Source organism: Cyprinus carpio, chromosome B13, assembly GCF_018340385.1.
Source record: "Cyprinus carpio isolate SPL01 chromosome B13, ASM1834038v1, whole genome shotgun sequence".
NCBI classification, from domain to species: Eukaryota; Metazoa; Chordata; class Actinopteri; order Cypriniformes; family Cyprinidae; genus Cyprinus; species Cyprinus carpio.
In genome coordinates this window covers 564,561-592,507 of record NC_056609.1, presented here as the reverse complement: position 1 = coordinate 592,507, position 27,947 = coordinate 564,561, and the positions used below count along the sequence as shown (strand labels likewise).

The 27,947-nt window shown below is 37.8% G+C and overlaps 2 protein-coding genes across 2 annotated transcripts in view; one reads left to right on the top strand and one right to left on the bottom strand.

Annotated features, from left to right (window-relative positions):
* LOC109064642 (inactive phospholipase D5) overlaps nt 1-27,947 on the top strand; it is a 52,979-nt gene that overhangs the window by 7,862 nt on the left and 17,170 nt on the right. The window contains exon 2 of the mRNA XM_042736188.1: nt 21,065-21,201. Coding sequence (XP_042592122.1) covers nt 21,065-21,201 — 137 coding nt within the window. The remainder of the gene's footprint in view (nt 1-21,064; nt 21,202-27,947) is intronic.
* On the bottom strand, nt 113-2,837 carry LOC122139368. The gene is made up of 7 exons (XM_042736189.1): nt 2,422-2,837; nt 1,788-2,327; nt 1,579-1,655; nt 1,314-1,485; nt 939-1,175; nt 693-864; nt 113-595 (listed from the first exon to the last, which is right to left on the bottom strand). Exons 3-7 carry the CDS (start codon nt 1,621-1,623, stop codon nt 412-414), a joined length of 810 nt encoding a protein of 269 aa, XP_042592123.1. The 5' UTR covers nt 1,624-1,655; nt 1,788-2,327; nt 2,422-2,837; the 3' UTR covers nt 113-411.

Sequence of the window (27,947 nt, the reverse complement as noted above, 5' to 3'; positions counted from 1 at the left end):
ACGCCTTCTTTCTTTGCGTGAACATTTGGGTAGCGTTATGCAAATCTTCCCACATAGTGATGTAGAGATGTGGGGGCGTGTTAGAACGAGCCGTTTTAGGGGGGTCTGGTTGACCCTTAACTTTTATAAAGAATATCTCTTTGGATTTGAGACTTTAGTCTTTGCAACTTTACAGATCTTCTTTATGCACCAAGAGTTTGTAACACTCCGAAGAGAAAGGAAAAATTGGAATCGTAACATATGATTTAAGCAGGAGCCTCATAAGGTCACTCACATAGTCTGTAACAACAGTGAATACAGCAATTCACCAATTTGTGCTACTAAGTTAACGTTCAGCAGTCTACCTCTTTTATTTACATTGCAGTATTGTCATATATATCCATTTATTAATATGTATTTATGTATTGCTCTTCATTCATAAATAAAAGTTATTTTACAGCATACTGGACTCAGTGGCTCAGTTTTCACTGGCTTTGCTGTGCATTCAACCTTTTTCGATTTGAGGAAAATGACTTTGTAAACAGCTTGTCCAGATGATGTTGTGGCTTGTTCTCTGTCATCATTTTCATTGTAGTGCATCGCCGCAAGGTATAATCTGCAGTCAATAAACAATACACACATTACTATAATAGTAGTTGAGAGTAATACAATTTGATTTAAGATATTATTGAATTAATTTCAAAGTGTATTACCTGCACAACATTCCCATAAATGTGAAAACCACATTCTTGGGCGCAAACTGCAAGATTAGGCTGTGGAAGTCCTCTAGAGATGAGGTTTGGTAGTGGCGACTGAGTTTCTCCACATCCTTGACAACTCTCTTGTTGTTCAGGATCTTTTCCACTTTATGAAATGCTATTGACCCTGTCATGACATGCATAAAAAGTTACCTTCCCTGCACAATTTTAACAATTTTGTTATCCAATTTTTATGCTTACCTTGTTGGAACCATTTCTTTGCATCCCTGGATACTGTATCTGCATGGGCACATTTGGAGAAGAGGGGATTTTCGTGGATGTGTACATTTTGAAGGTGATTAAGAACTGAGGTCCTCTCTGGCCCAGATGTTGAAGATTTTGCACTCCAGTACTCATGGTTTTTAATGCTGCACAGCCACTTTTTCAGGACCTTACAATCCTTTCTTTGTGACAATTTTACAAGTTTCTTGGTCAAACCTGAAAGAAAGTTAGAGCAATATATCAACTTTATGCACATTTTAGACAAGTCAGTCTAGTACAATCAGTCTAGTACAATAACAATTACATTTAATAACTCAGTTACTCAATAAAGAATAAAAAAAAATGGATACTCACCTTTCTTAAAATGCCATATATCCAAAAACTGAGTAGAACGTAGAAATTTCTGATTTTGTGGATGACGATCTGTCACAATGTAGTCCACAGCCAAGCCATTTGACTCCAGTTTGTCAAGGGAACGTTTTAACCCCTCCTTCTCCATGTGGTAACTACCACCTACCTCATTGCTCTGTGTATGGGTACACATAATTGTAAATATAAAATTGACAATATTAAAAAGAGTAATTTACAAGAATCTTAGTCTTATAAATGTATAACACACCTGAATGAGTTGAAGATCAAGAATTGTGTTGCTGTCCAAGAGCATTAAGGTGTAGCTTCCATATTTTGCAGAGTGTCCTTTGGCAAGCAAAACCAATCATTTGAGTCACCTTTTAAACTAAACATTAATGTATGTATTAAAACAGAGAGAAGTACAAAACGATAAACTACATTGACCAGTAAGGGTGGTTTTGTGTCACACTTCCTTACCTGGTGTGTCAGCTCACATATTCCCAGCAACTGCTACCTTCTCCATCTGCTGTAGCTGGTGAACTAGATTTAGCTGATCTGTGTTCCATTTGTGTATGATAGTAGGCTCTAAAAAGGTCCTGGCATGTCTCCTAAATGTGTCATACTGGAATATCTCCAGCTGCATGGCCTTGAAAATCTATAAAATCAAAATAATGAGAAATAAATAAATAAATGTACATATACATTTGATAACAATGAAAATAAAAGATACCTTTTGTAGTCGAACGAATGATCCACCAGTAAAATATGTAGCTGCAGTTGTCTGCAGTTTCATATTTTACTGGTGGATCATATTTTACTGGTGGATACAGTTGGCTCTGCCACTGTATGTCGTAGTTACATTTTTCACAGAGTTGAGTGAATGCCACAAATGTACCCATTCGTCTGCTCTGGACAGAACACTTGCTCTTGCAAAATGGGCAGGTATCAAACAATTCTCGCAGGCAGCTTTCAAACACAATGTATTTGGAAACACTGTACTGTCCTAGGGGGCCTAACCTAAAAAAAGGAAAGCAAGTCTTGACAATTGCTTTGCAAAAAATTGGAGCAACTTAAAATTATAGTATGTTAACAACATGTATTTGTAACTTACAACAATTCAGATTCCTCTGTTACCACAGACTCCATGTTATATGTAGAGTCATGGGGTTGTTCAAGTAATTGTGAGTCACTGTCCTCTTCCTCTTCTTCTTCCAACACATTTCTAGAACTATATCTTTATCGTTATCTTTATAGTTATCGTACTTGGTGTGAACGGGCCTTTATGCAGGCAATTTGGCGTATAACGATGCAAGTTTAGAAAACAACACTGTGTATTACTTCTCTTGTCTTTTGTTGACTGGCATTAAGTCCCATAGCTACAGTAAGTTAAATGCCAGCTACAGCAATACTACTGTAATGTTAGCAAACTAGCACGTTGATTGGGCAAAGTAAGTTAATGCGTTCCAGTTTGTTTACATCGCATAAACGGCATACGACTTATACTTTGAAATATAAATAACACACACAAAAACAAATAAAGCAGCAAACATACAGGTTGTAATGAAGATACAGTAGATTGTCTCGACAAAGTGGGAACTGCTCCGTCTTTCATAATAAGTTTTTTGGTGAAACCAGCACTGAACTCCCTCATGTTGTGGAAGCTGTCCTCAGTAAAATGTGCAGCACACAGAACTAAATTGGGGTTGTAATGCTCAGGAACAGAGTTAAAAATAAATTGCAACCACTGTTTCCTGACATCGTCCGCTTTAGGAAGGCCAAACAAAGATGTTTGGGCATGGGGGTGAAAAAAACAGTGTCTCTTTGACATGGTGAAAACTTGAGGCTACAGCAGCACTTTTTCTTCGTCGTCTTGTCTAATGCACTCAACCGAGCGTTCTAACCACGACCTCGCCCCTCCTCACCCCCCCAACCATTCAAATTTCCGTAGGTGGATTTATTTTAATGATATTCTAATAGGCCGCTTTGTGATGTCACAACACCTGGAAAACAAATGCTGTAGTCCAAACGAGCCGTTCGTTGTAGTTCTTGAAAAGGGATTTTTTTAAAACAAAATATTTTCCTTTTGGAGTGGACTTTGAGATTTGTAACTTTGTAGATCTTTTTATGCCCAAGCATACACATTACACACTGACTAAAATTCAAAAAGTGAAAAAGCATAATAAGACCCCTTTAAAATCGTTGTCTACGTTATTACTTTTCTTACTCCAGTTTGTATGCATGGTCTAGAATGTCCATACGGTGCGTATATATTTACGCCAAGTTTTTTTTTTTTTTTATAAATCAGGATATGTGCATGGAAAATTGTGTGGGCATAGAAATATGTGTACGTAATTATCCATTTTGTGTGTACGCAACATTTATAAATGAGACCCTAGGTCTTGACAAATCTATCTACACTAATGAGGATACAAGTATAACCATCCAAAGAGGGCAGATCAGTGATAAAATACACTCCTAGGTACAACCAGGGATGCCAAGGAATGGGCAACAGGAGGAGCTTACCAGACGGAAGATGGCAAGGATTCTTTGAGATGGCATATTCCGAACATTCTTCTCATGTCCACAATCTTGCAGCAGTGAGAGGGTTTGACTGGGTGGCCAGTGCCCACTGAGGAATTAACTGATCTGATCAGAGGGAGCGTTGGGTTCTGGGAACATATGTGTGATCTGGGGGGAACCCTGACAGAGATTGAGAAATTGAATGGGGTAAAAACGAGGCCTATCTGGCTTGGCATGGATTCAGTCTTTCAGGTTTAGGAAGATACTTGAGGTTCTTATGGTCAGTTAGAATGGTGAAAGGATGCTGGGCTCCCTCCAGCTAATGCCTCCATTTCTCCAGGACCTAATTTATGGCTTGCAGCTCTCTACTGGGGTGAACTTTTTGGAGATAACGGCACACAGATGGAATTTTGGTGGTGTCCCCTGCTGCTGAGACAGGACCGCTCATACCCCAGTTGTTGAGGCGTCGGCTTCGACAAGGAAGGACTTCTTTGGGTCGGAGCGGTTTAGGTGTGGTGCAATAGTAAATGCTTCTTTAAACCTTTGACTTGGGTGGTGCCTGGAGTCCAGGACATAGATTTGGCATGGCCTTGAAGGAGTTTGGTGAGTGGATGAGTGATGGTACTGAAATTATGAAACGTTGATAAAAAAATGAGGAAAGTTGTAACGCCTTGATTGTTGTTGGAATGGGCCAGTTGTGGACTACCTCAACCTTCCCCTTGTCTATTCAGATGCTGTCTTTGCTGATGTGGTAACCAAAGACCTGACTGATGGTTGATGCAACATGCACTTTTGGCTTTTAGGAAGAGCTGGAATTCTCAAAGGCATTGGGGAACCTCCAAAACATGCTGGCAGTAGTCCAGTAGTACATCAAGATGTCATCAATGTATACCAACACAAAATGACAGAGGTACTTCCAGAGCACCTCATGCATGAAATCCTGGAATACAGAGGGAGCATTGACCAGGCCATATAGCATCATGCAATACTTGTAATACCCTATAGGGGTCAAAAAGACAGTTTTCTTCTTGTCCCCCTCACATATCTGGATGAGGTTATAGGCACTTCGAAGGTCTTGGTAAAGTTGTTCAATGCCTGATAATCAATGCAAGCCTCCATCCTTCTTTGCCACAAAGACGAAACTTGAAGCAGGAGGGGACGTCGAAGGGTGGATGTAACCCTGCTGGAGTGCCTCTTCAGTAAACTCAGCCTACTGTTCAAAGATAGAGATAGGATATATTTTGCCATGTGGCACTGGTGACTCTGTGGAATTTGCCTTTTTTTTGTGAATTTTTGTTAATGTCTAGTTCAGTTTGAAAACTCTTTGTGGTTGTTAGGCCAGTTCTGACACACCTTACACTGTATAAGATACTTCTCATCCATCCAGGATTCATTTTAGCACTCCAGGAAAGATGAGCACAAAGTTTTCATTTTTTATTTTTTTTTATTTTTGATTTTATTTGTATTTGTATTAATTTGAACAAGTATGTTATCCTTACATTAGCTGCAAATTTGTGCATTGGTTGTAGTCACCCCAGATCCGTTTGGCCCCGCAGGTAATTAATAAACACCCATCTACTCCATTCAACAACAATGATTGGAATAAGAATAAAGTTTATAAAGATTAAAATATGAAATATAAAATTTATATATTTATATTTGCTGTGCCATGAAGTCTAGTAGATTAGACTAATCAGCATGACTTAATCTGTTAAAATGCATTTAGAATGATCACAAAATTGAAGATATAGGAGCAGAAAATTAATATATTTATATAATTTCATAAAGTAAATCAATATCACAGGAAGAGTGCCGTTTTTTTCTCCAAAAATCAGCATGATTACATAGACTTTCTTTTTTTTTTTTTTTTTTTTTTTTACAATAGTTCAGTAAACAAGAAGTTAATTAAGAGTCTTGTGTTTTAGACACCATATTGCCTGTTTTTGCTATATTTCGACAACAAAAATAATTCTAAACACAGCCACCAAAGCACAGTTTCGTGTCTCTGGGCAACATGACAGTGTTTCGTTCCAGAATTTATCAACCGTTTAAATTATTTCGTTCAGTCGCAATGACTCACTTATTAACAGTGTCTTGCTGACACCTACTGGTGGTTTTAATTTCACATTTAAAGAATCTTTTGATATTTTTTTTTTTTTTTTTTTTTTGAGTATTCAACATTTTATGTCTTATATATCAAAACATTATTTCTGCATTTGTATCTGCAGGTTAAATGCATTCATGTCCTGCACTAAACAGTGTGTAATCTAAATGCCACTTCAGATGAAGCCTCTGTGTTTCCACTGCATTGCAAAGATGAATTTTGTTGATACTGATTTAATTTGCCTGGTAACAGCCCAAATGTCTCATTATTCTAAATAACTGATTCCTTTAATTAAAAACAACTAGTCTGAGATTTATAGGCCTATCCCAGGGGTGTCAAACTCAGTTCCTGGAAAGAAGTTCCCTGCAGAGTTTAGTTCCAACCTTGCTTCAACACACATACCATGTAGTTTTCAAATAAGCCTAAATGATTAGATTAGCTGGATCAGATGTGTTTATTTAGGGTTATATCTAAACTGTGCAGGACTGTGGCCCTCCAGGAACTGAGTTTGACACCCTTGGCCTGTCCCATTTTTGCCTCCCTCCCACTGTGAAAATGTAACTAAGTAATTTTAATTCTGAGTAAATTTTAAACAAGCTACTTTTTACTTTTACTTTTAGACTGTTTTTTAGACTGCTACTTTCAGTTGTACTTAAGTAAAAATTCATTAATGTAATGGTACTTTTACTTGAGTAGCATATTTCCGTACTCTTTCCACCTTTGATTGTATCAATGTATGAATGTATAGTTGTAAAGCATGGATCGGAAGAAGTGAAGCTAAGAGAGTACTTTTCATTTTAGTATGTTAGAATGTTAGAATAGTTGTTTTCTATGTCTTTGGACAATGTAGTCATTTACTTGCTCAGCAAGAATGGTTTCATTGAAAAGATTGAGGACAAGGCATCTATGAATTCCTGAATGAGCTTAACACATTGCTTACTGCCTCCAGCACATCAATGTCCTGCCAGTTGGGTACTAAATGCCTTGTTTTCTTGTCAGCTTGCAAAACTTGGCTTTTGGCTCTCTCATGCTCAAGCCATCTCTTGATCATCTTTTGCCACAGTCCTCACCTAGTGTCTCGGTTGTGAGCTGGTGCTGTGGCAGACTGAGTTCATCCTGAGCAATAGAATTTTTCCACATCAATTCTAGTGAAAATATATTTAACAAAGTGTGTACTATGCAGCCAACCATTTGAGGCTGTTTAATTCACTTCATGGTATAACTGAAATAATATTGCATGGAACAAAAAGCATTTCTGAATGGTTAGTACTGTGCCAAACTGGTAAACAAACTAACACATACAAATGCAACTAGTTGTGCAAGATTGATCCGTGGTTTGTGCAGATAACTTGGAGTAAACGCTGGTGTGAACTGCTTCTGCTGCTCTCTGATGGTTTTGCCTACTCTGGTTGTTTTGATTTAAATAATCAAATGACTGTTTTACCCCCCCCCCCCCCCCCCAAAAAAAAAAACATCTACAACTTGCTATAACTACAACAGCTATATTTTAAATATACTGTGGTAGAACTTTTCTCATAGCGATTCAGTGTCACTGAACCACCACATATCCTTCAATCTCACCAGGATATTATATATTATTCTCGGCAGAAGTACATCTATCATGGATATCGATGGAACTATTTCAAGGACACAGATCCTTGAAGTTCCTATGATCATTCTGGTCACGCATTTCGTGTCCGTTAACAAAGTCAAGGCAGATTGTTGACCATAGTGTGCTTGCCAACCTAGTCTGAACAGGTGACATCAAATCCGGTTTGAATGATCTTACTTTTTGTTTATTCAAAACTCGTTCACTGACAAACAAAGGACCTCTTATTTATGATCTTCTGGATGATAATAAGTTTGATGTCCTCTATTTGACTGAAACATGGTAACAAACTCATGATTTCTTGTAACTTAAACTGTTCCTCCTGGGTTTGTTTAAATCTGTCAACTCCGTGCCTCTGGCCGAGCAGGAGGACTTGCTATACTTTAAAATGAGAAATGAAAAGTCTCTCCCATAACCAGGGACGTGCACAGATATTTTGAGGCACAGGGGCTCAAGTGGAAAAATGGCACTTCTCATATTTATTTTAATTAATAAATAAATATTAGAGGTGTGTGATATTGACAAAAAAATATATCTCAGTATTTTCTGAGATTTTATCAATAACAGTAATTAGATGAGTAGTTAAATAATAATATTAGTATAATATTATTATTTAACTACCCCCACACCAAGACAAACACAACAGGAAATGGAGGGAGGGCTTCAATTCTGCGGCTCTCTGCCTGTCTGTGATATGCATGTGCCGATCAGTGTGTGCTACACTGCTGTGCTGCGGAGACGCGGAGGGGAGAAAGTCTCAACATTTCCCCACTCTACCTGATATTTTGATTTTTTTATTTGTTTGACAGGGAAAGCTGTACGCAAACAGGAACACACGCGCCCACATATATTTATTTATAAAAAATAAAATAAAAAAAGAACACTCCTCAGAAAAAAAGGGCACTTTCTCTCGAGGAAGAAAAAGGGCAGGTGCTCAAGCCCCCTTTAATGTCTATGTGTACACGTGCCTGCCCATAACTGTGCCTTTGCAAGAGTCCATTGTTTTACAAATTAATGGGCCTGTTCCTACTGTTGTAGCCACTGTTTATCATCCACCCAGAAACAATACTGATTTTTTCATGAGTTCTCTGTATTTATAACTTTACTGCATTCTGCATCTCACAAAGTCATTTTGTTGCGTGATTTAAAATATTCACATGGACAGTGTCAATAACACTCTCATCAGGGATTTTATATCTGCCAGACTCTGTTCCTGTCTTGTGTTGTGTTTTCCTCCCCCACGGGCTCCATGTTTATTATTATGCCCTTATTTGGACCTTCCCGTTCCTGTCCTTATTATTATCATTTGTTTCAGGCGTTCCCCTTTTAGTTCTACTGATCCCAGGTGTGTCCCATTAGTTCCTTTCTTACTTTAGCCCTGAGTTTTTTCATGTTTGGGGGTCCAGTATTGAACATTGATCCCCATGTCCTACGTGTGATTTTCCTTGATGTAAATAAAGTCTGTGATAATTCTGGAATCTCCTTCGTCTCCTTGCTCTTTCACAGTAGGCACACCATGACAGAATACTGGACCTAACAAGATGACTGCGGCTGAAGACAGGCTTTGGTGTCTGCTTTGGGGCTGGATGATGATGTAAGTCAAGTCCGCCGGCCGTTTATCAGTCAGAAATGACAGCCACTCTGAAGTCAAGCCCGCTGGCCAATCCGAAATCAAGCCCGTCGGCTGTTCCTCAGTCAAGCCCGCCGGCCGTGGCACTCTCCAGCCCGCCGGCCACGCCGATGTCCTCTAACCAAAGGAGGAGAATGAGGAGAAAAAGACTATTCTCCGCCCACATCCCAGCCCCAGAGATCGCTCCAGTTTTAGCTCCAACCCCCGAATTCAGTCCAGAAAGGGTTCCTGTTCCTGAGTTTAGTCCACAAAGGGCTCCTGTCCACGAGTTTAGCCCAGAGAGGGCACCAGTCCGAGTCTAGCCCAGAGAGGGTCCCAGTCCTGAGTTTAGCCCAGAGAGGGCTCCAGTCCCCGAGGTTAGGCCAGAGAGGGCTCCAGTCCACGATTTTAGCACAAAAAGGGTTCCAGTCCCCATGTCCAGCCCAGAGAGGGCTCCATCTCTCACGTCTACGCTGCCATGGCCTCCTGAACTGTCTACTCCGCCATGGCATCCTGAACTGTCTACACCGCCATGGCCTCCTGAACTGTCTACGCTGCCATGGCCTCCTGAACTGTCTACACCGCCATGGCCTCCTGAACTGTCTACGCTGCCATGGCCTCCTGAACTGTCTACACCGCCATGGCCTCCTGAACTGTCTACGCTGCCATGGCCTCCTGAACTGTCTACTCCGCCATGGCATCCTGAACTGTCTACACCGCCATGGCCTCCTGAACTGTCTACGCTGCCATGGCCTCCTGAACTCCCTACTCCGCCATGGCCTCCTGAACTGTCCGCTACGTCATGGCGTCCTGAACTGCCTGCTCCACCATGGCCTTCTAAACTGTCCGCTCTGCCACGGTCTTCTAGTCTGCCTGTTCTGCAATGGTCTCCTGAACTCACTACTCCGCCATGGCGTCCTGAACTGTCCACTCCACCATGGCTTTCTAAACTGTCCGCTCTGCCATGGTCTCCTAGTCTGCCTGCTCTGCCATAGTGCCCCCGAGCTGCCTGTTCCGTCATGGCTCCCTAGTCTGCCTGATCCGCCATGGGTCCCAGAATGGGTACTGACCTGGAGGCCGTCTGTCCCTGTAAGCCTGTCCTGAGAGGCCTCCAGAGCGCCCACCCCCACCTCCCCATTGGTTGTTATGAGCTGCGTGGATGTGCCTTCCGGGTGGGGGGAGTAATGTCAGACTCTGTTCCTGTCTTGTGTTGTGTTTTCCTCCTCCACGTGCTCCATGTTTATTATTATGCCCTTATTTGGCCCTTCCCATTCCTGTCCTTATTATTACCATTTGTTCCAAGTGTTCCCCTTTTAGTTCTATTGATCCCAGGTGTGTCCCATTAGTTCCTTTCTTACTTTAGCCCTGTGTTGATTCTTGTCTGGGGGTCCGATATTAAACGTCGATCCCCGTGTCCTACATGTGATTTTCCTTGATGTAAATAAAGCCTATGATAATTCTGAAATCTCCTTCGTCTCCTCGCTCCTTCACAGTAGGCACACCGTGACAATATCTTGCCTTGATAGTTTTGAAATACAAAAAATTGCTCACTAACCTACTCTCTATGAAGGCCATATTCTTGATCTTATTTGTTGCTTTAGTGTAACTCCTTTTAAATTTCTTGCATCGGACTCGTCCATATCATGTCAAGGTAATATAATTAAATGTTAACTTGCTGGCTGAAACATTCAACGGGTCATTCCATCTCATTTCGTAATATGAAGAACATCGATCTGTCTGCTCTTTCTGATGGACTTGATCATTTATTCAGGAGAGATGTCTTTTCTACTCAGACGACCTGGTTTTCTATTATACTGTGTTTGATACGCTTGCGCCTTTAAAAAATCGGACTGTCTATTTCACTCAGTCTGCAACATGGTTTACACCTAAACTGCAACAACTTACAACTAAGGGATGCTGCTTGGAATATTTATTTCACATTATGCAGCATGGATGGTTTCAGTGATTACAACAGCAGTTTTGGTAAAAGTGCAGATGGGTGGCATTCTTACCAAATAAGATGGGCTTGAACACCATTGCAAAAGAACAAACGTATTGTCCGCAGACTGATATGACTGCTCCATTGGAACACCATTGGTCAATTTCATGCAATTTAGCATGATTTCAATTGGACATGACTCTAGGCTGCAGAACAATATTCTTATTGAATAAAACTCACAGTGAACAGCATTAAATATATATGCATATATGTATACATTTAAATTATCTTGTAAAATCTGACATCTCGATTTCTACATTGTTGAAATAATAATTAAATAATAATAAAAACACCCTGATGACCAAAACACAGGTGAAAACTACACTAACCAGTAGCGTGCACAGACCTCCGGAGGGGCAGGGGAGAAATTGTGTGTCAAGGGCAGTGAGGGTCCCCATCTGTAGAAATCATGCTCTGGATCGTACTGAAAGAGCACTTTAGAGTTTTCGATTAAAAGGGCAGGGGATTGAGCCCCCCAGCCACCTAGATCTGCTGGATGTCCTCACTTGCAGCAACCAAACAACCAAACTCACTTGCAGCAACCATGTCCTCCATTGCAGCAACACTGAACACAGTGAACGTCAAAACATTTCAACACCTCAGAATGGAAAGCCTTCAGGGCTAAAAACACGGTAAACAGCATTAAGTGGATGATATTTATCCAAGTGCCAAAGAATGATCTTCCATAGCCCAATGTGCTCCAGCCCCTGCTCGTTGCTCATCACTAAGTAAGTCACACTAAGTGGTTGGAGAAATGAGTTAGCCATAGGGCCTGTTTACACCTGGTTATTTCATGTGTTTCCGCTGATCGGATATCTATTGGGAGGAGTAAAATTTGCATATATGGTTTCAACAACCAGATGCATTTACACTTGTCCAGTTTAGTCTGGAATGCATCCTCCCTGGTTACAAAAATAATACCATTAATACCACCACGAATGCTTGGTGGAAGTTACATGACCTATTACACTGTGGAGTGAAATCTTCAGCCAGTACACCCATATGGCATGATCCAATGTTGTTAATTAACAATAAACCTTTTTATTTCTCCACATGGAGTCAAAGATGGGTAACTACCCTGGACCATTTATATAATGGAAGCCTTTTCATGACCTTATTCAATCAAAATACAATTTACCAAATCAAACTTAATTTAAATACATATTTAAAAAAAGTCATACAAAATTCTATTGGTTCCCAAATGTAAAATTCTCCGGTCAGAAATGACCGAAGACTCCACAGTGTCGTGTGTTAGGATGCACCAACGAACATAGGAGTCTCCATAGACCGCTGAGGACACGGTGGTTACATTTCATTTTCGAAGGAAATGTCCCAGAAACAACAGAAAAGTCCTATACTTTCTGCTAATCATTTTACGCCGGACTGCCTCACAAACGAGGGTCAGTTCAGCACTGGAGTTGTGCAAAGATTGCTTCTGAAAGGGGCATTGATACCAACGCTTCATGCGCAAACGTCCAGACTCCAGACAAAGTAAGCGTCACAAATCATATTTTGTTTCCAAAAAAGCTTCTTGGCTCTCTGTAAGGCTAATGTTGCTAAAGCTACCATTGTCTCTGCCTGTTTTCACTAATGCTGCCTTCACGTGCCACCAGTATGATCGTGAATAGGAATGTGGTACATGTAGTTAACCCTCTGGAGTCGATTAACGCGTATACGCGTTTTGGGGTATTTTCTCCTGATAACCCCGAAAAGAACTTAAATTACACTTTCAGTTTTGATCGTACAGATAAGAGCAATACATCAATCGAATCTGTAAAGGGTCTTCTTTTTTTTGTATACAGACATAATAACAACAAAACTGTGTGCACTTATAAATAAAGATAACAAACAAGGAGTGCTGTCTGCAGCCTTTGTCTGCGCTGATCTTCAGTTACAAATGCGTCATTAAAATGAACTGTAACTCAGTGAATACTCAACGAAGAGACATGAGAGAGATATATATAGAAAGCCTGACATGTCTACTTTTTAAACTAAATGAGTGCTGCTGAAAACAAATATTCTGTGATAAAGTAATCCATATGAAAACAACGCGATGTCCGTTTTTCACGTCTCGCTTCATTATCTTCTAATGTGACCACGCCCCCGCGCCGAGCGCGCTTTTGAGATTCAAATGTTTCACTGAAGCGCGCGGCTTTTGAATACGCCCACACAACAGAAGACAACGCAGCGAGACTGTTCTTCAAGTTTTTTTTATTTTACTGTTTGCTTCGCGATGAGAGGAATAAGACATAATTCACACCCCAAAAAGATGTGATGTGGATGAGGATTTGAGATTTGGATTTCCTCAGAAAAAAAGAATGAAGCACTTTATTCAGCAGAGATCATAAACATAAGTAAGTCTCTTTTTTTTTATTTATATACTTGTACTAGTTTTTCACATAACGTGTAAACATTTTACTAGTTAGACTTGTTCCAAAGACTTTTTCCAAACTATAATTCCTGACTAAATGTATAATCAAGTGAAATATTATGGAGTTTCAATAACAATATACACTACTATACCATTCAAAAGCTTGATGTAAATAATATAAATGTAACAATAAATGTAACTGTAACAAATGTAACATATCATTGCTGTTCTTTCAATTTATCCCCCCTAAAAACCTAAAAAAAAATATTCTCAGCTCTTTTCAACATTAATAATAATAATAATAATAATGATAATAATGATAATAATAACAATAAAATGTTTTTTTTTTGTAGAAAATAAGATTGTTAAAAGGATTTCTGAAGGATTGTGTGACTGGAGTAATGATGCAAAAAATTCAGTTTGAAAGTCAGCTTCGATTGTTCCTAATAAACTGTTTAACTGCACTCACAAGTGAATATTAAATTATGTTGTGGGATAATTAAATATATTCTAAATAAACTACAAACATAAAATTATATAGATTTATTTTGTCCTCACATTCTTTCTTGTAACTCATCCCTCTCAGTGACACAGCTGACTGAATGGCTCATTATGCAGCTCATTATGCAGGACTTTGTCTTCTCAGGTGTGAATTCATGATAGTTGACGCCTACTCGCATATGACTTTTACCAACAAAAAGTGTCTTAGAAAATTTAAATCAATATATTGTTTTCTGTAAGTGAGTAAACAAGATGATTTTCACATCATTTAGAAAAAAAAAATTCTAGGCTACAAGCTCCAGTTCTCCAAATTCCCGGGAACCAATGTTCTGTATGTGTTTTATTGCCTTATTCAAGTGATTTAACACTTTTAGTTTTTCACTAACCACGCATAACATTTTTTTTTTTCTCAAAAACACAATCATGTACATTCATGCTGCTCACATATTATTATAGCCCAGTTTGTGCTGATTACAGTGAGATTAGACTTTAGCCATTTAGATATTTATAAGAAACTGAAAAAAGCACAAATGTCAGGGCATGACAAAACTTCTCCAGGCCCCAAAAATACCCTTAGACTCCAGAGGGTTAAAAATTGCATTTGGAAGCAATGTGACGTCAGTAACATGGTCATCACCAGTTAAACCGTAACACCGGTGGTATGCCCGCGAGCATGAGCTCTTGAAGCTCAGCACTCTTCTGAAAAGGGAGGCGGGAGCACCATCTCATTTTAATTTAAAGGGTACATCCACATAAACAGTGCGTTTTGGCTCATACCCTAAAAGTGGCAATTTCAACCAGCTATAAAAAAATTATCTGTGGGGTATTTTGAGATAAAACTTCACATACACACTCTGGGCACATCAGAGAACAATTTAAAATATTGTGTCAATGAATTCTATGGCACCTTTAACCTTTTTCAACCATTTAGCATTAAACATTATTTTAACGTTATTTCAACTTTGAAACTACAGCTGACCTTATTTCCATCATATTTCAACGTTGAAGGTCAGTCATTTCCCGGCTGGGGAGAAACATTTCTATTAGCTGCAGTCTGCAGGTATTATGGCAAAAGACGACATTGCACAGCTAACCATATTCTGCTACGTTTTTAGTCCACACTACGCTAAGTTTTATATACAGAACTGGGATCGCTTTCATAGACTTTTGAATGGATAAAATATAGAAGTCACTTTAATTTCCAATAGAACCTAACCAGTTGGAAGTGAAACTGCCAACACCCCCCCCACCCCCTCCCCATTTCCAGCCCTGGCTATAAATAATTTAATCTAAGGGTTCTCAGATGTATTTAGCATCCTCAAACAACCCCAGATAACTGGGCCTGATTGCATTATACTGTTTTCTGGTTATGTTAATTATTATTACATTTGCAAGGAGGAGTGGAAGAAGTGTTGAGGCGAGGGAAACAGAGGAGCAGGAGACCTCTATGATGGAGCCAATGGAGGAGAAGACCATGGCAGAGAAAAAACACTAAAATCTGTGTTACACAGTTTCCTCTCATGACAGCCATGATATTCTGCACATTGTGATTTTTCCACAGTGGTGATTTTGTGATGTGTGCTTTGGAGTTTGTGGCCTTGCAACGAAGTTCAGCTCCAGCACTGGATCCCATGTCTGGCCTAATGCAGCTTTAATTTATTTATTGATCACAAGCTTCCAGCCTTCAGTCAATAACCTGCTTTGAGGCAGATGGTCTTCTTCTACCAAGTTTGTCCCTCAGTGAAGCATGTGTTGCTCTGATTGTTTATATTTTTTAGTATGAACATGCTTAACATACAGAGCAGGTGTCTCATTTATAAACATTGCGTGCACACAAAATGAGCATAGAAACATGCGTACTCAATTTTCCACTCATATATCGAATTTTATTAAAAATAAACTTGGCGTTAATATGTACACAACATACGGACATTCTAGACCATGTGTACAAACTCTTTTTCCTGGAGTGAGAAAAGTAATGAAGAAAACAACGATTTTAAAATCTGTTTTCATTTTGATATACACATTTACATTAAATATTCCACTATCATTAATGGAGATAATCACTGAAATTACATAAAAACATTAGCAGAAGTAAAAAAAATATGAATTTAGGGATGTTTAGTGGATGCACTTGATCACTTTTCCTGTGGCATGCTGTTTTAATGACAGCGAGGAGTGCTATAGGTGCACAATAATTCATCTTCAAACTAAACTGCATATCTCATGTCATTTCTCATGAGAAAATAGTTTTGTGAGAACAATGATCAATGATGTGCACTTCGATATTGTGGCGGAGACTGCTGGATTCAGTGGAACAGTCTATATTGTCTGGTTTGAATAGCTCCAGTGATGATATCTTACTGTACAACCACAGCTGCACGAGGTGTTGATGCCGTGTGAAAGCATCTCCACAACATTATGAAAAATACCACTGTATTTCTAGGATACAACTTGAAGAAAATGGTCATTTGCATGTTTTCTTTTTAAAATGGGCTACTCTGTCAGTGACATGCTGAGTCAGACAATTCTATTTATACTGCAATAAATATACGCTAAAAATAGCTAAAAGATGTTCACCTTATCAGCAAAACTGCATAAATTAATTGAATTGTTTAAAACAACTGAAATACTATTTGTCCAGTGGAAAAGAATGAGATAAAACCTATTCTAAAATATTTATTTGAGAACTATTATAAACAGTTTTGTTTTTATGGATTTTGATATATTTATGCTAAAACATAAGAATACTGGATGATTTTTAGCAATAAAAACTGTGTATGGCACAAATGGCATTTATAGTCCGTAACTCATATTTCCTTGATGTCTTATACCTTTAACGGTGTTAGATGTCACGCGGATGGGAATATGCATGGAAATGATATGCAGATGAGGTTATGTATAGTAAAACTAGGTGTTGTAAGCTCCATATATGGTGATTTCGGGGAGGAGACGAGGTGGAGATGCACATATGCACAATCTTCCCCTGACTGGGATTTATAAAGGGATTTTTGCTCAGGTTCTGGCATAAAATCTAGCTTTTGTGCATACGTACACTTTTAGGATGAAATCTATGGAGAGTTTTATAAATGAGACCCCAGATATGTCAGAAATAAAGAGAAAATAATTTTGCGTTTTATCATCAAAGCATTGTGTTACATGGATTTATGGGGAACTTCCAAAGGCATAATGCTATTAAAACTGAGCTAATGGTATGTTATATTATGTGATTATCTGTTCCCTATCTGTAAACATAAGCCTTACAGAAAACATTTTTTTTTTTTTAATGTTACTGTATGTCCTCATAGTGGAGGTACACAGACCTGAAACCTGAGTACAGATTATATTATGAGGACACAAGCCTAACCCTCATAATGAAGGCCAAACCCTCACACACACACACACACACACACACACACACACACACACACACACACACACACACACACACACACACACACACACACACACACACACACACACACACACACACACACACTGTAACATCCATTTGTACTTTGTGAAGTATTGTTTGCCTGGTCTGCAAATCTGATATTTTCATTGATGTGCCTTACCTTTATTTTCCGGATTATCTGACTTGTCTCATCGTTTACTCTCTTGGATGTGTGTTTTTGGATTTGGTTTACCAATTGGACAGTTTTCTTGGTGTTTGACCCTGTTACCCAGATTAAAAGACTGTGATTTGCACATGGATCCCTCTGCTTCCCTGATTCTGCTGTGTTTCACACACACAGACGTAAAGTGAATAAGTCTAATTAGTCATTATAAAATGTTACAAAACATCAGATCATTTTTTAATAGACTCAGTCAAATCAATCAATGTAAGGTATAAAAAGGTCATAGTAATTGTCTACATCTATTATTTTATTTATTTTGCGGAGGCTAATGTAGCTTGTCCTCTATCTACTATTATTGAGCCACAGAGAAGATAAGGGTTGTAATTTAATTTTGCATGCTTGAAAATTATGAATGATTTTGCCCCACTCAGACTCAAACATCCTGAATCTCAGCCTCAGTCATGCTATTGTAATAATGCTGTAAGGCAAATCAGTAACACTTTAGAATTATGTTCCATTAGTTAATGTTATTTAATGTATTAATTAACATGAACAACCAATGAACAATACATTTATTACTGTATTTATTAATCTTTGGTAATGTTAGTTAATGAAAATACAGTCATTCATAGTTAGTTCATGCTAATTCACAGTGCATTAACTAATGTTAACAAGCACAACTTTTGATTTGAATAATGCATTAGTAAATGTTGAAATTGACATTAACTAAGGTTTATAAATGCTGTAGAAGGATTGTTCTTGCTCAGTTCATGTTAACTAAAGTAGTTAATTAACATTAACTAATGGAACCTTATTCTAAAGTGTTACTGGCAAATCTGTACTCTGAATACGAGGAAGAGAGACAAGCTGCAAACCTCCTGTAAAAATTTAAGAGATCCTCTCAGTAATTGTCAGCATGCAGTCAAAGCTGCAGGAACAAAATATTTCTCAGAGTGAATTAATAGAAATAGTTCAAAATATATATATATAAATATTCAAAAGTTCTATTCAGTACCATTAGCAAGGTGCTTCACCTGGCAACTTCACTTTACCCCTTAAGCCTATGAAGATCTTTTACACTTTTTATTTAGAGCCGTTCAAAGCACAGAGGCTGCTGTGTTAAAGGGATAAATTATTTATTAGTAGCTGTTGAATCTGGACTCTCTGTACTTTTAATAGTGTTAGATCTCAGCACCATACAGTATACTGCATTGTTGATCACCAATAATCATACAGTTCTGGTGGCTTAATAGCTTTCTGTTATTTATAGCTACACATGAGTTGGCGGAATGACTGTAAATAAAGAGACTGGCTGTTCAAGTCCACAATAATTCAGCTTCTGGAAGCCACCATTCAAAGGAAATCTTTTTTTCTCATTAGGACTGAACCAGTAGTTGTTAGTTGTTACATCAATCTGTTACTCGCTGCAGAACGGAAAGTATTTGAATTAATAGTATTGCTAGAAAAGCAAACATTTCTTCAGGCATGATTATAACAGGCATTATCCATTTATGGTTATTTACATAGACATCCATCTCGGTCCATCCCAGGGGTTGTACATCTGCCAAGTACAATGGTCCTTCTTCCCAACTCTGTAACTACATTTACATTTATGCATTTAGCAGATGCTTTATTCAAAGTGACTTACAGTGCATTCAGGCTATACATTTTTTTTAAATTTATTATTATTTATTTATTTATTTATTTATTTATTTATTTATTTTTTAACCAGTATGTGTGTTCCCTGGGAATAGAACCCATAACCTTTTGCGCTGCTAACACAATGCTTAATACCCAGAGAAGGTAAAGGATTAAATTTCCAGTCATTAGAGATGAGCAGAACAGTACCTCCACCTCTTCCAGTCAGACGGGGGGAGTGGGAAAATGAGAAATTATTGGAGAGTGCTGCTGGTGTAGCAGTGTATAATATTCTAAATAGTTTATAAGCCCTAACTTACATCACTTGCACTCATTTTAGTTACAGTATTCTAGTTTATTTCAATAAAAATTATCATAATAATTTATAATTGTGCATTTGAATTTAACAAGAACTGATTAGCACTGATTGCAATTAAAATATACTGTTGAGAAACATATGGTGAGAAAATATATCAAATGTCCTAAGAAAATTGTATGACTTTTCTTCCCATGGAACTAAAAAGTTAACAAAATGAAAATGTATGGTGAATGATCACTGGCTGTCAATTAAGCTGCAATTTTTCTTGCTGTTCTTTTCTGATTTAAATTTAAGTCTCCTTGCAAGCTAAGTGAAAACTGTACTGCTAGACTATTGCTTCACACACACACACACACACACACACACACACACACACACACACACACACACACACACTGAAGCAGTTAATTCTGTGACTGTTTTTCCCCCCTTTGTCTTAGTCATGATTCACTCGCAAAGACAAACAAACATTGACATTTTTAGTTATAGGAATCTTTGCAATGTAATCAGGTAGGTGAAAACCAGTGAAGCAATAATTCCCATCTTCACTGTAACTGCACAACAGCAGTGTTAGGGAAAGTTACTTTTAAAAGTAATGCATTACAATATTGCGTTGCTCCTTAAAAAAAGTTACTAATTGCATTACTTAGTTACTTTTTAAGGAAAGTAATGTGTTACGTTACTTTTGTGTTACTTTTTCTCAACTGGGCTGGGCTTGCTAATTTGTTTTTAATATAAAAAATTATATTTTTGGCAAATTTAAAGGCCCTTTCACACCAAAAGTGAAATTAATAAGCTTCAGCCATTCTGGATTGCATGAAGAAAGTTCAACGCTCTTCAGCAATAAAAAGAGAAAAGAAAAAAAATAGAAAAACAAATGTCATGTTTATGTTAAGTCATTTTTGCTTTTTAATATGGTTGAATTGGATCATCGAGGTTCGGCGGCAAAGATATTGGTTAATAAAGTGGTATTAAATGCATAAAAGATATTTGTGATATTTAATACATTTAATTATTGCAGGTTTGCATCGCACTGTTTTCATTCATCATGAGGAACACTGAATGTGTTTTTGTGCGAGTGAGAAGAGTAAATGCATTTTCAGATTAGTCCAGAACTACAGTAAGATCATGTTCACACAACGCTCTGCACTTTCTCTCAACATGGCAACACGAGAGCTGTCAGTGAATACATGGGAACACTTCTTTGAAAAAGTAACTAAAGTATTTTTTGTAAATTAAAAAGTAATGTGTTACTTTATTAGTTAATTGAAAAAAGTAATCTGATTAATGTGTTCCCCCCAACACTGCACAACAGCAGGTGGATTTAGATACTAACCACTCTTTTACACTTATACATGCCATGATAACCTTTAGAATTTCAATTGAATTGTTTCCTTCTGCACATAGCCAGGGTTTAAATGTCTATCTCCAAAGGCAAAGCAGCTGTTCATATTCAAATTCTAGCTTTGAATGAGTGTTTTTGCTTCTTCCTCTTGTTTTTTGCAGTCTCAGCACAAATGCATTGTGATCTTTGCGCTGGTGTGCTGCTGTGCTGTGCTGATAGCACTAATATTCTCTGCTGTAGATGTGTGGGGGGATGACGAGGACGATATCGCTGATGGAAAATGCAGCAGTGCCTGCCGGTAAGCAAAACTCGCCCGTCACACCTAACACATGACAACAGACTCGTTGTCTGAACAGCCTGAAATTATGCTTATTGGACCAATTTAGCCTTTTTTTCTGCTTTGAAGACTTTGCTTAACCTAATTATATCATTTTATTGATTCACAATATTATCTATATTTAGAGAATGTTTCTTTACAAGTTTATTTTGAATTAGAGCATTGACACATTCATTTTTAATAAGAAAAAGCAAACATAAAAAAAAAATTGAATGTACCTTGAAATATTTATATTAGTATATTGTATTTATCCACTTGTATTATTCATGAACACATTTAAAAATTGTGTGTAGATGTTATTGAAATTTGTAAACAAGTTTTGTTATCTTGGCTGGCGGTGGCACATGCTGTATTGAATGAGGAAATGGGAACAGAGGCACAAACAGTCTTTCAGCGGCAGTAATGTGGATGAGCCGGTGTGTGCCGCACAAAATCACAAACATTTAAAAAAGGATTATTTTCATAGATGCAAGACTGGAATGCTTGCTGATATTAATGAAGGATGCTGTGAGAATATAGTGCTTATACAAATAGAGCTGACTGTTTGACAAAGGAAACATAAACTAATTGTAAAAATGAAGCGATATGACTACTGAAAAAAAAGAAAAAAAAAATCTGTGAACAATTCTCAAAACCAAAACTTGTTAGAGCTAATAGGCTCTTGCAGAGCAAGAAAGTAAATGAGCTTTTATGAAAAAGATGAAGTGAAATATGCCTCTGAATGTGCACTTATGTGAATTTTAAGGATTTGCATGCCTCAGTTCATTCTTTGTCCCCTGAGGGTGAGAAATACTCTGACCGGCTGGATTGATATGATACAGAAGTTCAGCGCTTTGTTGATTTTCAAAAGGAGCTGGATTTATGGATGGATAATAAAAGCTCATCAAATTCAAAATCTATGAAAAACATGTTCAAACAGATGTAGCACAAACCCAATGGGGGAACAGAGGTGCAGCTTGTTCAAACGATGAAATGTGAGACCTGAAGATAATGTTCCAGCCACTTTCAGCAAAGCATATAAGAATACTTCCTTATCTGCCCGTGCACAAGCTGTAGCTGAGGCTGAGAGAGCCAGCGTAAAGACATGAGCTGCATGCCCTGGACTTGGACAAGGGTAAACTTACAGCAGCTCAATAAAAAAAGACAAAGCTGAACGTTCAAATAGAACTAGCTGCTTCCATGGCCAAATTAGACATGCTTGAGGAGTTTGAAACATCAGCTCCAGTTCCTAGGGATGGCATGAATGCATATCTGGACAGTTCACAGAGAGGCCAGTCAAGAACATCTCAAATATATGATCCTTCAGACTCTGAATCAAGCTCATGTTTTTAAGCATCTGAACCTCCAGCGACTCATGCAGGCAGTTCAACTCATTCAGGAGAAATCGGTGATCCCACACGGACCAGTGGAAAGACAAAAAATATATTGCTGAAGAAATTTTGCACCAACAAAAACTATTAAAAGCAATGTACTACATTACACTTCCTCCATTATAACCTTTGAACACAACATAGAGGACGAAGCTGACAATAGCAAAGACAAACTGCACTCTTTAGAGCAATATACATCTAATATAAAACTCTGGTACAAAGCTGTCTGTGCATGGATAGGACTCCTTGGGGCAAAAAGTCTTCTAAAATAGCATGTTGGTAATTAAGACAAAGCTGCCAATGAATATATTAAAATATAGCATCACACTGGGCTGCTATTAAGCAAGATGATGTTGTACGCTCTGCAAAATGATGCACAGTTCTGAGAGGTTTTCTAAATTCTGTGAAAATACTTTTTTTTTTTTTTTTTTTTTTTTTAAATATGCAAAAGGCATTCTGCTGGACATATCCATTAACATCAGAGCTACTATCTATTAAGTTGTGCATGTGATTTGTCTGATGAGCAGAACAGAAAAAAATCAGTGATTTAGTGGAATTTGTCAAAAAAGCAGGCAAGAATAATTATATCCTATACCCTAGATAAATATCCAACAAATATTATAAATATCCCAGACAATGTGCAAAGACAAAAACATCAGGTGAGACAGGAATAATGAGCAAAGATGACCCCAAATGTCCACAAATAAAGAATTACCACAACAATTCAACAATTCAGGCTTATGAAGTTTCATGTATTGTATAACTGCACTTCCTGAAGTTTATATGTAGGCCTAAAACAAAATCCCTGTGTATGAGGAGGATTTGAATGAATGACTGTATTTGGAAGAGCTTTAGCTTAATCAGATTGATGCTGATAGGAGTCCCAAGACAGTGGAGCCCTAATGGTGCCCTAAGGCAATGGTGAAGAATCAGTAAGTGTCATGGGCCCTAAGCAGTGAAGACTTTTCTGGGATCTGTGGTAAATGGACCACTGCTGTTATGGAGCCTGCCCCGTTCGGTAGGCCATGTGTAAAAGTACATTTCCATAGCTAAAACTGAGGATCTGGTAGTGCAACAATACAATGAGGAAGACTATTGTGAAATGTCAATTGGAGATAAATGGTAACAATGCAAAGTGCTCTCGTCCTTGTCAGAAGATTCAAGAAGGATCTCTCCTTCTGTCTATTATATTCTACAGGCCATATATTCTAAGACTATTCTAGATTCTAGATGGCAAATGTCATCAATGCCTTACAAGCACTCTCTTGGGTGTTCTTCTGTGTTTTGCCAGCAACCCTTTTGGAAGACATTGAGAAAATCTGTAAGAATACTGGATAGTAATCCATCTTTTTGCAGCATCCAGTTCCTCTGGCAGTACAAGCTTTGCATTAATGAAAATCGCCACTGATAATGCAGGCACATTCACTAAAGAAGCTGTTGACACTGTGAGGAAAAACTTACAAGATCTACTCAAGCGTAAATACTCGTAAATACGCATGCATTTTCCCAAAGATGGCAACACCGGTTGGAAGATCTCCCTCACCTGTCAAATTTTAATATCCAGAGATGTGTGCGGCCCAAGATCACTGATATCCAGCAAGTGCTGCTCCAGCATTTTCAGCATTCTTATGGCTTTGTAACAAATTGAGGGTGAGTAGATGATGACGCAATTTATAATTTTGGCTAAACCTGGGAGAACAATACAAGCTTGACATTCAATACCCCCTCAGATGCACACCATGGCAGGCCAGGTTCATTGTGTCTGCATCAAAATAAAGACTAGAACAATTCAACGTCCTATTAATAAATTACTGTACAGTATATATTTAGCAAAATCATGCACAGTGTAATTGAAGTCCAGCATTCTTTTTAAAATTTGATTCTATTGTCAACATGCACCAGTGTCATTTTGTTTTAAGTTCACTTTTAATACAGCTAATCTTAGAAAATGAATGCTTCCCCCTTGCAATTTAGCATAATGCACAGTTCAACATAAACCTCAGAAAAGAGAAACTGAAGACTAAGATTCTCCACAATATCTTTGATCTCATATGGATCAGTTCACTATGATGGTCTAGGTCTGCTGGTCTTTGACCGTGAATAGTACCCAGAACAAGTTGCTCAGCTCCTTGTAAATGCCACAGTTCTTCAAGGTCCTGTCGTGCTGTCCAAGCTTTCATCTGCAAATGTTTTGCACTTTCTCACCCAGCATTTTTTCTCTGTGTCATCACAAAGCAATGCAGTGACTCTGTGGTCAGCAAATTCACATCATTCTTCTGCAGTTGCAAACATTAGTGTTCAGGGCGGCCACTTGAACAAGCAACACTTTTTCTTCACTTTCTCTTCTGCGAACTGCTAATATTGTTGGCTCCTAAATTGCATTGTTGGCTCATTTGTGAGTTACTTTGGATTAAACTGTCTGTTAAATTAATATATGTAAATGTAGTGGTGTTAAATATCTGCATAATTCCTGCAAAGCATTTTCACAGAATCACACTGGCACTTCATCACATGACAAAGCTTTAATGAGAAGACATTTTGAAAAATGTGTTGGAATCATATTTACATAACATATTAGTGGACGGGCTATCAGACTAGCTAATGTCCTCTTTTTTTTTGTGTGATGTATTTTTAAATGTATTTTTTATGTATTTTTTATGTAAAGATCAATACTGAATACACTGTCATAAGATAGATATTTTTCCTTCTTATTGTTTTGTTTTTGAACTCTACATATCCATGAGATAAGCAGTTTCTACTCTGGTTTATCATTGAAAGCATTAACAAATAAAATCTTATAAGAAAGGTGTGTCTGTTTTTTTGTTTTTGTTTTGTTTTTTTTTAATAGTTAACTTGTATGGTCTTAATTATAAGGGTTTGTAAAGATATGATTTAGAGGGAGTATTGATTTGGAGCTATTTAGTATTGGACAGTGTGCTGGTAATGTGTCCTTTTAAGATATTCTATTACACAGACTCAATATACAGACACTGTAACAGGATAGGAACTATGATCAAATCTACATGCTTTAGCAGTAGAAAAAAAACATTAGCAGGCACTTCTCATCTGAGGCCACTTTCAGTACAAGTGAAATCCCTCTAGAGCCACTAACAATGCTTTACTGTAAGTGTTAGAGTTCAAGTGATGGTGGTAATGCACAACTGGGACCTACATCTCATTTTCTGAACTGAACCCGGGACCTTTAAAGGGTTAGTTCACCCAAAAATGAAAATTAGGGTGCGTCTTACTCACCCCCGAGGCATCCTAGGTGTATATGACTTTCAGACGAATCCAGTCAGAGTTATATTAAAAATAGTCTTTCATCTTTCAAGCTGTTTCATGGCACTCAATGAGTTTTGCATTCCCTCTGTCCAAAAGACATGAAATAAAAAGCGCCCTTCCATAAAAAAAAGTGTCTCACACAGCTCCGGGGGGTGAAAAAAGGCCTCCTGTAGTGAATTGATGCATTTTTGTAAGAAAAATATCCATATTCAAAACGTAATAATCACTTTAATGTAGCTTGCACCAACAGTTGTACACAGAAGTAGCTCCGGGAGCATGATGAATGGAGGACAGCGTTGCACATGTGCCGGTGAGTCTCATGAAAACCAACGTTTGTTAACAGGAGCAAAAGAAGCAAAGTTTCCTTACTTGAGCAAAGGAAAACCAGTCTCCTCTTGTCTTATATCGAAATCCTCCGACATTCTTCTTTACAAATCCTCGTTTTGTACTTATAATTAGTGACCGTTGTTTTGTTTTGCGTGCGTCAGTTCTGAGCGGGGCATGTGCAAAGCTGACCTCATACGTAATTCCCCCGGTAATGTTTGCATTTGCAAAGGTTAGTTCATGCTAGATTCAAGTGATTATTACGTTTTGAATATGGATATTTTTCTTACAAAAATGCATCGATTCGCTACAGGAGACCCTTGTTCACCCCCCGGATCACTTTTTATTTCATGTCTTTTGGACTGAAGGAATGCAACACCCGGTGACTGCAGTGATAGAGCTTTAAAGATCAAAGACTATTTTTAATATAATTCTGACTGGATTCGTCTGAAAGAAGAAAGACATACACATCTAGGATGCCTTGGGGGTGAGTAAAACGCAGCCTAATTTTAATTTTTGGGTGAACTAACTCTTTAACAGCCAACATCCTTAACCCTAGACTACCACAACCCTCATGTGAATTCTGTTTGCATTAGCATCCACTGTCTGCAATCTTTGAGAAAATGATCGAGTAATATAAATTATGGGTCAGAAAGCCAGGATTATGAGTTTTATATAATGTTATTTTTATTATAGAGGGGAATCTGTACTTTACTTCTGTAGTATTTTTGGAAACAGAATATATTTTGAAACTTTTTTGATGTAACAATTGTTTTAAATTGGATTTAAATCAGATTTTAATTAAGACATGATTAAAAATTGAGACATTAGTGTCATTTAGGAGGACATGTTCACTTTATAGGGGTTCCACTTTACTTAGGATTTCTCCTCCAGATCATGCCAAATAGGGAATGGGTGCAACCGATTTCTTCACTTCACGAGCCCACGTGACCTGGACACTTGCTTAAGGCAATGCTGGCAAGCCACCATAATATACATATATATATTTATGTATTTATGTGTGTAATCATAATCATTGTTCTCACTATTATTGTATTTATAATTGCATTATTTTCATTAGTATACAGCATGCTGTTCTCTGTTGTGTTTGTAGGCCATCTGCGTCTTGTCATCAGGGTGTTTTGTTTCTCATATTGATCTGTGTATTCCATGTCTTTGTGATTTGTTTCAGTCTATTGCAGCCAGATAAAGATTTATTGTGCTGAATCACTGTCAGGATGATAAATACACAAAAAAACTATTGTAAACTATGTAATTTTGTAATCTAATAAAATCTAGGAGGTGTCACAATTAATTTTCTGTACACATAATGCATTTTTATCAGTTATGCCCACGCATCTGTGTCACTGTTTCCAGGTTAACATGCTTCTTTAGATCCCAAAATCAACGTATCAAACAATTAAAAATGCTAATATATACTCTCAGTAAACTTTAGTAGTACTGAATAATTAACATCCTAACCAAACTCTCAATTGGCCACACAGTAATTCATATTTTCTGAATCTTTAAAATATTGGTATCCGGGACGTCGTAAGGCCAGAGACTGTAGTATGCACTGTGATTTTTAAAAAAAGCTTAGATTAATGGTGTGATATAAATGAATTGTGCTCATAAATGACTGTTGAGTGTTCTCATTTGAAACTGAGTAGAGGTTTGGACCTGGAAACAATAATATTGGTCAGTATGTCACAGCTTAACAAGCGGATAACC

What these genes read in the sequence shown, in the direction of transcription:
- LOC122139368 (XM_042736189.1), bottom strand. Translation starts at nt 1,623, where the DNA reads ATGCTCTTGGACAGCAACACAATTCTTGATCTTCAACTCATTCAG. An exon ending in AAAGAAATGGTTCCAACAAG is followed by an intron (nt 865 to 938) that starts GTAAGCATAAAA and finishes ATGTCATGACAG; the next exon opens with GGTCAATAGCATTTCATAAA. An exon ending in TTTATGGGAATGTTGTGCAG is followed by an intron (nt 596 to 692) that starts GTAATACACTTT and finishes TATTGACTGCAG; the next exon opens with ATTATACCTTGCGGCGATGC.